Source organism: Cebus imitator, unplaced genomic scaffold, assembly GCF_001604975.1.
Source record: "Cebus imitator isolate Cc_AM_T3 unplaced genomic scaffold, Cebus_imitator-1.0 Scaffold281, whole genome shotgun sequence".
Classification (NCBI taxonomy): Eukaryota; Metazoa; Chordata; class Mammalia; order Primates; family Cebidae; genus Cebus; species Cebus imitator.
In genome coordinates, this window is record NW_016107596.1 from 1527923 (window position 1) to 1543167 (window position 15245).

Genomic DNA, 15245 nt, shown 5'->3' on the forward strand with positions numbered 1-15245 from the left:
TGTTGACCAGGATGGTCTCGATCTCTTGACCTCGTGATCCACCCGCCTCGGCCTCCCAAAGTGCTGGGATTACAGGCTTGAGCCACCGCGCCCAGCTATAGTTTTTTTTAAAGGCATCTAGAAAGGGTCAACGTGACACCTATATTCTGGAGAAGAAGAGAAGGAATTACTCAACGAATACCATGTAGATAAAATGCAAGGGTTTCTTATGACTGACATTGAAGATACTTGAAGGTCTGGGGCCAGAATACGGTTAGTTTGGGTTAAATATATTTTAGATCAAAAATCAAAAGTCGACCTCTCTAGTTCTGAGGGAGTGTTTAAGGTATTTCAGACCAGCTATCCAATGAAACCACCCTGTCCTTGAGGTCTGTCACCCAGGAGAAGCAGGACCTCCTGGTACACTTCTTAGTACTTCCTGTGTTAGTCCATTTCACATTGCTACAAAGGAATACTTGAGGCTGGGTAATTTATGATGAAAAAAGGTTTATCTGGCTCATGGTTCTGCAGGTTGTACGAGAAGTATAGTGCTAGCATCTGCTTCTGATGAGGGAAGCTTCCACACATGGTGAAACGTGAAGGTGGAGCAGGTGCATCACATGGCAAGAGAGGGAGCAAGAGAGATTCCAGGCTCTTTCAAACAACTAGCTTATGCTCGAGGGAACTAGGAGATCGAGAACTCACTCATTAATGTTAGGGGGGGCACCAGGCCACTCATGAGAGATCTACCTCCATGACCCAGACAGCTTCCACCAGGCCCCACCTCCAACAGTGAGGATCACATTTCAACATGAGATCTGGAAAGGACAAACATCCAAACCAAATCACTTCCTATGGATTTACTATTTCAAAATTTAAACATTTGTAAAGGGTCTATCACCCATTTTTTTTTCTTTTCCAAGTCAAACGTCACTAAACTTCAAGCACTGAGATTAGAATCTTGCAATAACTTAACAAGTTAGGGATGGCCCAAATGAGATAATCTTGCATTAATAAAACCAATCTTTCTTTTTTTCAGGTAACCAGCTATCTGGGAAGTCTGCATTTAACACACCAAAAGGCCACTTTTCTACCCTGGAATGCTCCTCCTGGCCCCTGGCCTCTCCCATTACTCTCTGCTCCTTGCCTTCCTCCCCAAGACTCCTTCCCCTGATAAATTCCTTCAGAGCTTGCACCAAATGTCACCTCTAAGAAGGCTTTCCTTGGACCCCCACACCTGCTCTTCTGTATTTCCTAGGCAATGTCTACTTATCCTTTTTAGCATTTAGCATTTCAATTCAACAAAATATAAGCTCGATGAGAGCAGAACCATGTCTTGTTCACTAAGGTCTAGCCTTTTCTCCATGGACTGGTATAAGAAAGGTGATGAGGCCGGGCCTGGTGGCTCATGCCTGTAATGCCAGCACTTTGGGAGGCTGAGGCATGTGGATCCCCTGAGGTCAGGAGATCAAGATCATCCTGCTCAACATGGTGAAACGCCATCTCTACTAAAAATACAAAAATTAGCTGGACATGGTAGCATGTGCCTGTAATTCTAGCTACTTGGGAGGCTGAGGCAGGAGAATCTCTTGAACCAGGGAGTCAGAGGTTGCAGTGAGCCAAGATCGTGCCACTGTACTCCAGCCTGGGTGACAGAGCAAGACTGTCTCAAAAAAAGAAAAGAAAGGTGGTAAGTATCCATTGAATGAAAAAACTACACTAAATCAAACATATAAGGAAAACCCCTTAAGGTTGGCTAACCAATAAGTTAAATAGTTTCACAAGTATTTTTCATGAATGTGATGAATTACACTAGTATTTTGATGAGTTGTGTATATTATCTACTATTATTTATAAGGCATGAAGGATAAAAGTATAAAAGACTTGGACCCTGGCCTGGGGGACTTAATAGTCCAACAGGGAAAACAGAGTAACATGATGTAAGTGTGAAGGAAAAGGCTTGAAGATGGAGGGCTGTTTCCACGAACAGTTGGACTTGCTGTCTCAGGCCCAGCATGACTCAGCCTCCTCTTCCTCCTCATCTTCCTTGACCTCTATGTTTCAGCCACCCTGGTTTTCTTTCAGTTCCACAAAAGTACCATGCTCATCCTACCCAGGCATTTGAACAGACAGCTCCATTACACTCAATCTAGCTAACTCCCACTCAACCTTTAGGGGTTTGTTTCCTCAAAAGTCTTCCCAGCCCACCCCTCATCTAGGTCAGGCCTACCTGTTATATATTCTCATGGCAACTGAGCGCCTGCTTCCTGAATGTATTACAATGGTAAGTATTTGTGAAATTATTTGTTAATGACCAGCCCGCACTAGACTTTAAGCTCCACATAAGGCAGAGGAAACTATGCCGGTCTGGTTCCCTTGTCCCTAGAATATAATAGGTCTTAAATACATTACCTGACAAACAAGTAAGCAATAGAATAACTAAACAAATAAACAGGGGGAAGGGAAAATTGTATTGGGTTACTGACAATGACTAGGATTTGGGTAAACAAAAATTTCAGGTATATAATAAGTGACAGAGCTCAGATTCAAAGCCAGGTCTGTCTGAAGGGAGGGTCCTGAAGGGAGTTTATAATACTTCCAATGATAGGTTGGATTTGTTTTTTTTTTTTAGAGCTAGGGTCTCACTAGGTTGCCCAGGCTGGTTTCCAACTTCTGGCTTTAAGCAATTTCCTCCCACTTCAGCCTCCCAAAGCACTGGGATTATAAACTTGAGCCACTGTGCACAGCCTAGAGTGGATTATTCTTCCCAACTAGGCACCTCCTCCCTCTAGTAATGTTATATATCCTCAGTCTTTGCAACATGACCTTTGCAAGATCTCCTACTAGGAGAAATACATCGACTAATGTCATTGACTTTGGCCTTGGTCCTGTGACTTGCTTTGGTAATAAAAATGGAAGACATCACACTGTACTGTTGTTGAGCTGAGACTTTAAGGCATAATAATCACCAACCTTTTTAAGCTTATCCTTTCTACCACAGGAAGAGTAGGACCCAAATGACTGTTCCTCCTCTAGCCTAGATTTTGAAAATAATACATACAATGGTCTGGAACCTGACTCAAAGCTATGTGGCTTATTCAATAAGTTCAGCCTCGTGACACAGCTGAGCCACAGCCAACCTGCACAGCCACGAATGTGAAATAAATGTTTGCAATTGTAAGCCACTGAGATTTTGGGATTACGTGATATGAAATATTGTCACAGCAGAAACCTAACTAATATGCATGCCTACTCAATGACAGGGTTCCAACTTATTCTTTTTTTCTTTATTTTTGAGATGGAGTTTCACTTTTGTTGACCAGGCAGGAGTGCAATGGTGTGATCTCGGCTCACTGCAACCTCCGCCCCCCTGGTACAAGCGATTCTCCTACCTCAGCCTCCTGAGTAGCTGGGATTACAGGCGCCTGCCATGACACCCAGCTAACTTTTTGTATTTTTAGTAGAGATGGGGTTTCACCATGTTGGCCAGGCTGGTCTTGAATTCCAGACCTCAGGTGATCCACCCACCTCAGCCTCCCAAAGTGCTGGGATTACAGGTAAGAGCCACTGCACTTGGCCAGCTTATTTCTTTCAGTATCTAGCACATAGCTGGCTACATAGTGGGTGGTCAATCAATACTGTTAAACCCAATAAATGGTGTTCCTCAGGGATTCTGGTGAAATGAACAAAACATTAGCAGCGCTTCCAAAGCAAAGATTTTTAAAACGGATAAATCTAATACAAAGTGACTAAAGGGAGAAGCCTTGAGAAAATGGGCATTTTTATTTTTTGGTTAGGACTGAGAACCTCTTCTGGCACTTTAAGTATAAGCAGATGCTTTGCAGACACCTAATTTAACTCCTGTCAGATAAACTGATTAAGTATTCAAGAGGCAGAATATCATTTGCTGGTTGGCCTTAAAAAAAGAAAATGTCAAGATTTTAAATCGAAGAAGTTGCATGACTTTTCTCTTGTTATCTGGTATTTCTAATGACATAACTCAAAAACCAGAGGCAGCTAAAGCAAAAAGCTAAACTTTCAGCCCAATCTTTCTTCTGCATGAAGACTTGCATTCCATTTAATTTCATAAACCTGTACTAAGTAACTACCAAGTATTCTGGTGATGGAGGAAAAACAATATCTTAGATCTGAGCCACTGTAAATCTCTTTGGAACCAGGCAGGGTATAAAAATATATATGCTCCTAAGTTCAACTTAAACTCATAATGTTTTGTAACCTACAAAACATTTCTTCATACATTCCTCATTTCGTTTTCACAAGAATATGTGAGAGAGATTATTAATTATTATTATTATTATTTTTGAGACAAATTCTCACTCTGTTGACCAGGCTGGAGAGCAGTGATGTAGTCTTGGCTCACTGCAACCTCTGCCTCCTGGGTTCAGGTGATTCTCCTGCCTCAGCCTCCCAAGTAGCTGGAACTACAGGTGTGTACTACCACACCAGCTAATTTTTGTATTTTTAAAGTAAAGACAGGGTTTCACCATATTGGCCAGGCTGGTCTTGAACTCCTGACCTCGTGATCCGCCCACCTTGGCCTCTCAAAGTGCTGGGATTACAGATGTGAGCCACCAAGTCTGGTTTTATTATTTTTATTTTTTAGACAGGGTTTTGCGTTGTCTCCCAGGCTTGGGTGCAATGGCATGATCACAGCTCACTGCAGCTTTGACCTCCTAGGCTGAAGCAATCCTTTTGTTTCAGCCATCAGCGTAGATGGGACTACAGGTACAAACCACCACCATACCTGGCTGGTTTTATTTTAAAGAGATGGGGGTCTCACTATGTTGCCCAGGCTGGTCTTGAACTCCTGGGCTCAAGTAAGCCTCCTGCCTTACCCTTCCAAAGTGCTGGGACTGCAGGAATGACCCATCATGCCTCGCCTGGTTATGTTTTTTTATCCTTCTCTGAGATGAGGAAACAGAGGCTTAGCCACATGGCAAGTGCCTAGTGGAAAGTGACAGATGTCTGACTCTCTTTCTTCAATGCCATAGGGCCTCATTTCTCAAGACTTAAACATTTATAGATATAACAGAAAACCTCTGCAAAAGAATCAACATACCACTCCAGGGAATATTTTCTGGAGCCGGTCCGCTGCAGCCAGAGCCTTGGGCTTACCACCCGCTAGGCAATCTTCAAACTCATAGAGAGGCTGCCTCACAGGATTGGAGTAGGAGATCTTGGCATTGTCCACAAATGTGATGTGTCTCACGCCCCAACCCTGTGTGGAAACAGGAGATCATGGTGTGTTTCTGATGAACATTTCACAGGGTGATGTCTCTTGAAATCTCAAAAGGAGTCTTGCTTTGGAGGAGCTTGGGAACCTCAAAACAGAAGAAACTTCAGAAACTGAATTGTGCAAATTCAGTTTATGATAAACAGAATGTTGACTTTCCTTAAAAAAACAACATAATTATATACTCAGTGCCTGGTTTCCTGCAGTAATGAGATTAAAAAATGTTAAAGTGGCACTAATAATTCATTATTTTTGACAGTGTCACCAAAGATTTGGAGGTGAATCCCAAAAGAATTGTCTATGTTGTTGTTTTAAAAAGATTAGCAATAGCCCCTAAATGTCTTTGATTTCCCTTAAAGAATAATTAAGTGTAAATAACAACTATTCTTGAAACTCATTTAAAGCCTGAATGAACTCCTAAGAAAAAATGACTCACAAGTTGTTTCCTACTGTATGATATTTTAGAACATTTTGTACCATTTATTCAAGAGGCAGAGCCTTATTAATAATCTGGAATTTAGCGAACAAGTCTATATTCTTAGAAATCGTTTTCATGGTTTTATAGGCTTCAGTGATGTCTCCTATAACAGTTTTATAGAACCATACAATTTTAAAGGTGGTTGGGATCTCTAAAATCCTTAATCCAATTACTTTGTTTTACAGATGTGGAAACTGATGCCCGGGAGAGTTAAGTGATTTGCCTAAGGCGTACATCTGGTTAATGGTGGGAATGAATGAGCTCTCCAAAGTTGCAACTAAATGAAGTTGCCTACTTCTTGGGGTAGGGTACGGTGGGTATATTGTAGTATATCATAAATAAGCATTAGTGACCTAAGAGATGTCCTGCCATGACTGGCTACAAGGCTAAGATTTGGCTCTTATTTCAGTATCTTTCCGTTAGAAACTGAGAGACTCAGTTAGACTGAAGGTTTCAGAGGTTCAGCCAACAAGGACCCACGATTCATTTTCAGGGTTGAGAACAGAACAGAATCCGCCATTTATAAGCATAGATTAGACTGGCTGTTTTGAAGCCCACTGTTAACCTTTGGTCTACCACCCAGTTTTGTAAGTTATTTTCATCATCTAAGCAACCTACCATGGAGGGAGAATAAAGCCACTTGTGCTTGCTTTGAGGATGTTTATTTCTGAAGTATTTTTGTATTCCTTAAAGCAACTGATGAATGGATAGCAAGGAAGGCAAATTGGGAACGTGCTGGGTAGTAGGAAGGAAGCCAGATACATTACAAACATGCCATAGGTTAGTCACATGCAGGTGTATTTGCACACTTAACTTTTGGTTTCCTGGAATGCTACACAGTTTAAATGGCTAATCTGCAAAGATTAAAGAAAATTACAATACTCAATGCTGGTGAAGATGTGGTAGGGAGAAAACCATCTTACTGACTGAGAATGTTAAAGTGGTCTAATCTTTCTGGAAATCAATTTGGCAATATGTTTCTTGAATCTTAAGAATACCCATTATCCTATGACCTATTTCCAGCAATTTATCCTAAGAAATAATCTGACACACTGACCAAGATGCAGTCACAAAGATGCTTTGCAGCACAATTTACAATTGCAAAAAACTGGAAACAACGTTAAATCTAAAGAGAAGGATACAGTAAGTTATGTTTCATCATATAAGAAGGCATATTCTATAGTCATAAAGCTTTAGCAGGCATGGCAGTGAACTTGTGCAGTCCCAACTACTCGGGAGGCCAAGGTGGGAAGATCACAAGGTCCAGTCCAGCCTAGGCAACAAAAGCGCAAAAATAAAAAGAAAGCTTTGTAGATAGACATCATTTTTAATGACATGCTAATTGGTAACAGCAAAGGACATTATTATACATCTAATAAAATGTTAAAATACATATTAAACATTGGAAAGTGACAAGTCTGCTTTATGACTATTTATTTATTTATTTATTTATTTATTGAGATGGAGTTTCGCTCTTGTTACCAGGCTGGAGTGCAATGGCGCGATCTCGGCTCACTGCAACCTCCGCCAACTGGGTTCAGGCAATTCTCCTGCCTCAGCCTCCTGAGTAGCTGGGACTACAGGCACGTGCCACCATGCCCAGCTAATTTTTTGTAGTTTTAGTAGAGACGGGGTTTCACCATGTTGACCAGGATGGTCTCGATCTCTTGACCTCGTGATCCACCCGCCTCGGCCTCCCAAAGTGCTGGGATTACAGGCTTGAGCCACCGCGCCCAGCCATGACTTTTATACTTTACAAATTTTCTATAATGGCTTTATATTGACTTTGCAATTTTGAAAAGTGATAGGAAAATCTAAGCATCTAATAATTCTAGAACCTAGAAAAATACAGTAAAATAAATTTCACAAAAGGAGGGAAAACTAAAGATAAAAGTAGATATTTATGAATCTGAAAGCAAAATGAGACAGAAAACAAAAATTATAGAACTAATAAATATAGTATTTAGTGCTCCAAAAAGACTGGTAAAATAGACAAGCCTCTCTAGCAAGGCTATGAGAAAAAAAGAAAAACCACAAATATACAACATTAGGAATATGGAAAGATTTTTAAAAAGAAAATTTAAAAATAAGAGAGTACCATACATATTTTATGTCAATCAATTAATTAATTTTTGTTGGTTTTTTTTTTTTTTTTTTGAGATGGACTCTCTTTCTGTAGGCCAGGCTGGAGTGCAGTGGCGTGATCTCGGCTCACTGCAACCTCCGCCTCCCGGGTCCTGGTTCAAGCAATTCTCCTACCTCAGCCTTCCAAGTAGCTGGGATTACAGGCACAAGCCACCATACTCAGCTAATTTTTGTATTTTTTAGTAGAGACAGGGTTTCACCATGTTGGCCAGTCTGTTCTTGAACTAATGACTTTGTGATCTGCCCACATCAGCCTCCTAAAGTGCTGGGATTACAGGCGTGAGCCACCGTGTCCAGCTATACGTCAATTAATTTTTAAAGCTAGACAAATGAATTATTTTCTAGGAAAACAAATGAACTGAAAACCAGTACTGTAAATAATCTAAAAAGGGGAGTCAACACAGAAACATCTGTAAAAGTTTACAAAGATTCCCACCACCCCACTGCCCCAATCAACACAATTCTAAAACGCATCAGGCCCAGATGGATTTATAACTGAATTTTACCTAACCATCAAGGAACAGATAATTCATTTATTTAAACTGTTCTGGAGCTCAGAAAAAAGCAGAATGTTTTAAGTTTATATTATAAAGATAGCATAATGTTAGGTATAAAATACACAAAGATAAAAGAAGGAATAACATGACTATAAACCAATTTGACTTATGAATTGAGGTGTAAAATTTCACTGATTAATTGATTGGTTGACTGAGACAGGGTCTTGCTCTGTCACCCAGACTGGAGTGCAGTGGCATGATCTTGGCTCAGTGCAGCCTCAACCTCCTGGTCTGACGCAATGCTCCCACCTCAGCCTCCTGAGTAGCTGCAACTTCAGGTACATGCCACCACAGCCAGGCTAATTTGTGTGTGTGTGTGTGTGTGTGTATGTGTATGATATACATACATATACATACATATATATGTATGTATGTATTTTTTTTTTTTTTTAAAGAGATGGGGTTTTGACATGTTGTCCAGGCTGGTCTTGAACTCCTGAGCCCAAACGATCCGCCTACCTTAGCCTCCCAAACTGCTGGGATTGCAGGCATCAGCCACCATAGCCCAGTAAGATATAAAGTTTAAAAACAAAACATTATTAATTGAATTCAACAGTATCTGAGAAGAGTAAGATACCATGTATAAACAGGGTTTATTCTAGGAATGCTCAACATTAAAATACTTTGTCTTGACAGATGTAGTTGATAAAGCTCAACATTTCTGATGTAAACATGCAGAAACAGAAATCAACTTTAAATTATAAAGAATACTTACCAGAAACCAATATTAAAATTAAAAGTAAAAACAAGAGGCACTCTCATTAAAGTCAGCAACAAAACAAAGATGTCAACTCTCACTGCCATTCTTCTACATTACTGTAGAGTTCTAGCCAGTCTTATAAGACAAGGAAAAGAATCATGTAAGTGTTGGTGAGGGATACTAGCAATCTACAAATTCAAAAGAATAAAAAAATTCTTAGAACTAAGAGAGCTTAGACAGATGGCCAAAGATAAATATGCAAAATTCACTATTTTTCCTGCATCCCAGTAAAAGCCAACTGGAAAGTTTAATGGGAGAAACTATCTCTAAAGGAAAAAAAATCATTAAATATGTAGAAATAAGATATTTAAACTAAATTAGATATGTGCAAGCCCTATATAAAGAAAATGCTACTGAAAGACAACGATGATCTAATTAAATTAAGAGATACACCATGCTCCTAGGACTAAGGATTAATGTCATAAAAATACATCAATCCCTTCTAATTTATCTATAAATTCACTGTAATTTCAACTAAAACAGTGAGTATGAATATAAAAATAATAGATCAATGAGTCAAAATAGAGAATCCACAAAGAGACTCAGGTATATAAGGGGACTTAGCATTTGATAAAGACAGAAAAATGATGATTTCGATTACTGAATAAATGCCATTAAAGCAACTAACAATCTATTTTGTGTAAAAGTAGCTAGATCTTTACCCCTTATCATGTAACCAAAAAAATTTCCACATTCATCAAGTTCTAACATAAAAACAAGAGTTCCATAAGCCGCAAAGGAAAAGACTGACATATATAATAATATAAAGCTGAAAAAACTTTTCTTTTTTTTTTTTTTGAGACGAAGTTTCTTGAGTGCAATGGTGCAATCTCACTCAATGCAGCCTCCACCTCCCGGGTTCAAGCAACTCTCTAGCCCCCAGCCTCATCAGTAGCTAGGATTACAGGCACATGCCACCACGCCTGGCTAATTTTTTGTATTTTTAGTAGAAACGGTTTCACCAGGTTAGCCAGGCCAATCTCAAACTCCTGACCTCAGGTGATCTGCTCACCTCAGCAAACCAACAATTGGGATTACAGGTGTGTGCCACTGAGACTGGCTGAAAAACTTTTATATGGCTAAAGACATCTTAGATAAATTGAGAAAAACATTACAGAAAAAAGATTAATTGACCAATAAAAAGAACTCTAAATCAATAAAAGAAACACAACCCAGGCTGGGCATGGTGCTCATGCCTGTAATCTCAGCACTTTGGGAGGCCAAGGCAGGTGGATCACAAGTTCAGGAGTTCAAGACCAGCCTGACCAACATGGTGAAACTCCATCTCTATGAAATATACAAAAATTAGCCAAGCATGGTGACACACGACTGTAATCCCAGCTACTGAGGAGGCTGAGGCAGGAGAATCGCTTGAACCTGGGAGGTGGAGGTTGCAGTGAGGCCGAGATCATGCCACTGTACTCCAGCCTGGGCGACAGAGTGAGACTCCATCTTAAAAAAACAAAAACAAAAATAAAAAAACAAAAAAGAAACACAACCTGAAGAACATGAATAAAAAAAAAAAACCTCACAAAAAAAAATTAAACTCGCCCTTGCTAATTAAAGAAATGCAAATTAAAACAATAAATGTTACTTAGCTGATTAAGATTTCAAAAGTTGATATATCCAATTTTGGCAAGAGTATGGAAAAAAGTTCTGTGTCTCACATGTATAACATTTTTGGAAGGCAATTTAGTTTGAAAAAAATTTTTGACCGGGTGCAGTGGCTCACATCTGTAATCCCAGCATTTTGGGAGGCCAAGGCAGGCGGATCACCTGAGGTCAGGAGTTCAACAGCAGCCTCGACAACATGGTGAAACCCTGTCTCTACTAAAAATACAAATAATTAGCCAAGTGTACTGGTACATGCCTGTAATCACAGCTAATAAGGAAGTTACGGCAGTAGAATCCCTTAAACTCGGGAGGCGGAGGTTACAGTGAGTTGAGATCATGCCTCTATACTCCAGCCGAGGTGTCAGATTAAGACTTTGTCTCAAAAAAAATTAATGAAAAACATAAATATTTAAAATATTTATATTCAAATTCTATACTCTCTCTAACATAGCAATTCTATGTCTAGGGCTTCCCCCCCCCAAAAAAAAAAATCCTATGGATATGCAAACATACAAGTATAAGAATGTTTTCTAATAGAGAACAGTCTCTAATAGAAAAAAATACAAAGCAACCTGAAATTGATTCAATAAACTAAGAACATAGTCATAGAACAAAATAACACATATACATACTATGGAAACATAGAAAGGTAGCCACAGTCATTTTTTTATCTAGTTAAAAATCTGTTAAAGATCCTATATTATAATCTAATTTTTATAAATATAAATAATTATCAGCAAAGATAACAAAGATTTCTCTATATTTAGATATGCCTAAAATAGCATCTTGGAAAGACGCTGCATACTAATGTACAAAGTCTGCTTAATGGGAAACGGGACTTACGATGGGTGTGGAAGACTTCCGGTTTCTATCTGATGACAAAAGCTTGTATTTCTTTTACAATTAAAAAGATAACAAGAAAAGGAAAAAGGAAGGGAGAGGGAGAAGGAGGGGAGGGGGAGCGGGGAGAAGGAGGGGAGGGGGAGCGGGGAGAAGGAGGGGAGGGGGAGCGGGGAGATGGAAAGCAATCATGGAGAGTAAAACAAGAAGAGAAGCTGCAATTTCAAAGGTGCCATTTGCACTCCCCAACCCCGACTTACCATCAACGTCCTAGCTACATTGCAACCCAAGGTGCCAGCTCCAAGCAGCAGACATTTGACAGACACAACCTTGTCCAAGTCTAATGTAGGGACCAATCTCCAACACATCAGTTTGAGATTTAGATCCACTGATGACTCAGCTAATCTAGAAAAGGAGAGACTTATTCAGTTACTCATTTGTGCAATAATCTTGTCCTAAAAGATATCAAGTGGCTATGCAAGAAAATAAGAAATAAATAATAAGGAAATTGGGATAAAAGGAAAAAGAAGATGAGGCTGGAGGGTAAGCAGGGAGGAGAAAGGCTCCCACACAGCAGCATGCTGTTGGAGTCCTCTGCAATGAGGGGGTGAGGGGCACAAATTTGATACTGAGCTCCCAGCAGCAAAGGTGAAAAGGGAAGAGCATGACCAGTTAAAGGAATCACAGTGTCCATGAATAAAAACACACCACTTGATTAAAAGGAAAGTTTTTCCTAGTACTGAAAACAGAAATTTCTCCCCTATCTCCTTAATGAAGATTGCATTCAGGCCGGGCATGGTGGCTCACGCCTGTAATCCCCGCATTTTGGGAGGCCGAAGTGGGCAGATCACTTGAGTCAGGAGTTTGAGACCAGCCTAGCCAACATGGTGAAACCCTGTCTTTACTAAAAATACAAAAATTAGCTGGGTGTGGTGGCGGGCACCAGTAATTCCAGCTACTCAGGAGGCTGGGGCAGAAGAATTGCTTGAACCAGGGAGTCAGAGGTTGCAGTAAGCTGGGTGGCGGGCACCAGTAATTCCAGCTACTCAGGAGGCTGGGGCAGAAGAATTGCTTGAACCAGGGAGTCAGAGGTTGCAGTAAGCTGAGATCATGCCACTGCACTCTAGCCTGGACGACAAGAACAAAACTCCATCTCAAAAAAACAAAAAAAGAAAAAGAAAAGAAAAAAGAGTGCACTCAGATTCACCCTTAAATACAATACTGGTTTCCATGAAATATTTCTTCTAATATCCTTCAAGGTGGGCCAATAAGGGCAGGGCGTGGTATCTCACGCCTATAATTCCAGCACTTTTGGAGGCTGAAGCAGGCGGATCACGAGGTCAGGAGTTCAAGACCAGCCTGGACAACAAGGTGAAACCCTCTCTCTACTAAAAATACAAAAAATTAGCTGAGTATGGTGGCGTGTGCCTGTAATCCTAGTTACTCGGGAGGCTGAGGCAGGAGAATTGCTTGAACTCAGGAGGTGGAGGTTGCAGTGAGCAGAGATAGTGCCATTGCACTGCAGCCTGGGTGACAGGGCAAGACTCCATCGTTGTGGGGAAAAAAGGCCGGGTGTGGTAGCGCACACCTGTAATCCCAGCACTTTGGGAGGCCAAGGCGGGCAGGTCATAAGCTCAGGAGATCAAGACCATTCTGGCTACCATGGTGAAACCCTCTCTCTACTAAAAATGCAAAAAATTAGCCAGGTGTGGTGGTGCACACCTGTAGTCCCAGCTACTTGCGAGGCTGGGGCAGGAGAATCGCTTGAATCTGGCAGGCAGAAGTTGCAGTGAGCCGAGATCATGCCACTGTACTCCAGCCTGGGTAACAGAATGAGACTCCGTCTCAGAAGAAAAAAAAAAAAAAGTAGGCCAATAGGACCAAGCTAGAGGACAATCCATAAAGGATCGAAAGACAGTACAGGTACACTACACTGGTGGTCTGAGAGCATGAGCTTGAAATAAGAACAAAATTTAGAATATCTAGAACAGACAAACAGTGTGCCCTTCAGGATATCCATTGTCATTATTAATTCTCACAACCAAACCTCAATTAAAGAGCAGAATAACACATGGCAGCATGAATGGCACCCCTTGGGATGAATTCCACAATGCTGCATTGGCCTGACAGAACTTGGTGTGTGTCTTGGTTACAAAAAGCCCAAATGGAGAAAACAGCTTCCAAAATATACCTTTTAGGGTCCATACATTCACTGAGGTTCACCATCCTTGGTCCCATGCCTCCTTTCTGGTTCTTTTCCCATCCAACTGCTTTAGGACAATCTCAAAGCAAATAAAACACAAAGCTTAATGAAGGAGGGAAGAATAAAAACAAACAGATCAAACAGCAAGCTTGCATAAAAAAGACTGACATTTATAATGGCCCATGCATTGATACTTTGATTCTTTCTAAAAGGGACCTGAGGACCTGAATTTCCATGGACTTGCCACAGTTGCCTCCCCATCTTCCTCAGCTACTGGGAATGTTGTTTAGAGACCATCAGTCCCAAGCAATCTTCCTGCACAGGAGCTTCTGAAATAGCCCTCAACTCTGCCCCAAGGTGCCTCAACTTTCACTGTTACTAGAAGTTGAAAAAAAGAAAAAGACAATCTTATCTGGGGTAGGTATAACCCCACTGAGGCTTCTCTATCTAAGTAAGCCAAGCCAGTGTAACTGCAGCACACCTTCACTGAAGTTCCCATTGGGATGTGAACCTCTAAATTCAGTATGTCCCTTCTGTTGCTCATACTTATCATGCCCCTCTGCTCAGCCTTTCTGTCACTACATCTGTGTGCAGATGATAGTCTAAGGTGACTGTCCTTTAATTAAGCTGCCCTTTCCTTTAAGCTCATCTGTATCCATTCAGAACTTTCCCTTCTCTGACTTCTTCCTTCCCTGCTGCCCCCTTTTAATCCCTGCTATGGGAGCCTGTGTAATTCCAGTCAATTCCAATTCCAGCAGTTCCCAAAGTGTGTCCTATTCAATAATGTCAGAGGATAAGGATCCTGTGGCTAAACAGACTTGGGAAGTGCTTCTATACTTATATCTATCTTCTATATTGTAGCCCCCACTATCACTGAAACCTGGCCATTCACATTGCACATGAAGGAGATAAAAGCTCTGAGACTTGCTTGGTGGAACCACAGCCTTGTAAATCTTGTTAGTGGATCCACCCACTCTCTTGCGCTCCCTACATTTCAGGACCTCTGCTGCTCCCCCTTTCTCATTGAATTCCCACTGCTCACAATAAAGCCTGAACTCCTGAGCAAAGAATTCACCCCACCACAGCCTACACTTCCAGCATCATCTTTACCGTCTGCCTTAAGCAGCAGACTCTGCAAGAACAGAAACTCCTTGACTTGAAGTTAAGATGTACGGGACTAGAAGGGAAAATTTTCATTTTGTTTCTAATTGTACGCTGGTTTTCTTTGTCCATTCTCCTACTTTTGAATTTCTGTCAAGATCACAATTTTCCTTTCCTTGAGAAACTTTTCAGCTTTTGACATTAAAAAAGAATAGTATTGGCCGGGCGCGGTGGCTCAAGCCTGTAATCCCAGCACTTTGGGAGGCCGAGGCGGGTGGATCACGAGGTCAAGAGATCGAGACCATCCTGGTCAA

At 40.9% G+C, this 15245-nt stretch overlaps 1 protein-coding gene across 5 annotated transcripts in view; it reads right to left on the minus strand.

Annotated features, from left to right (window-relative positions):
- ATG7 (autophagy related 7) overlaps positions 1-15245 on the minus strand; it is a 272173-nt gene that overhangs the window by 194380 nt on the left and 62548 nt on the right. For all 5 annotated transcript variants that reach the window (XM_037728839.1, XM_037728838.1, XM_037728835.1 and 2 more), the window contains 3 exons: positions 13819-13909; positions 11888-12032; positions 5060-5218 (listed from right to left, as the gene is read on the minus strand). In XM_037728839.1, the coding sequence (XP_037584767.1) occupies positions 5060-5218; positions 11888-12032; positions 13819-13865 (351 nt within the window). In that variant the 5' untranslated portion in view covers positions 13866-13909. The remainder of the gene's footprint in view (positions 1-5059; positions 5219-11887; positions 12033-13818; positions 13910-15245) is intronic.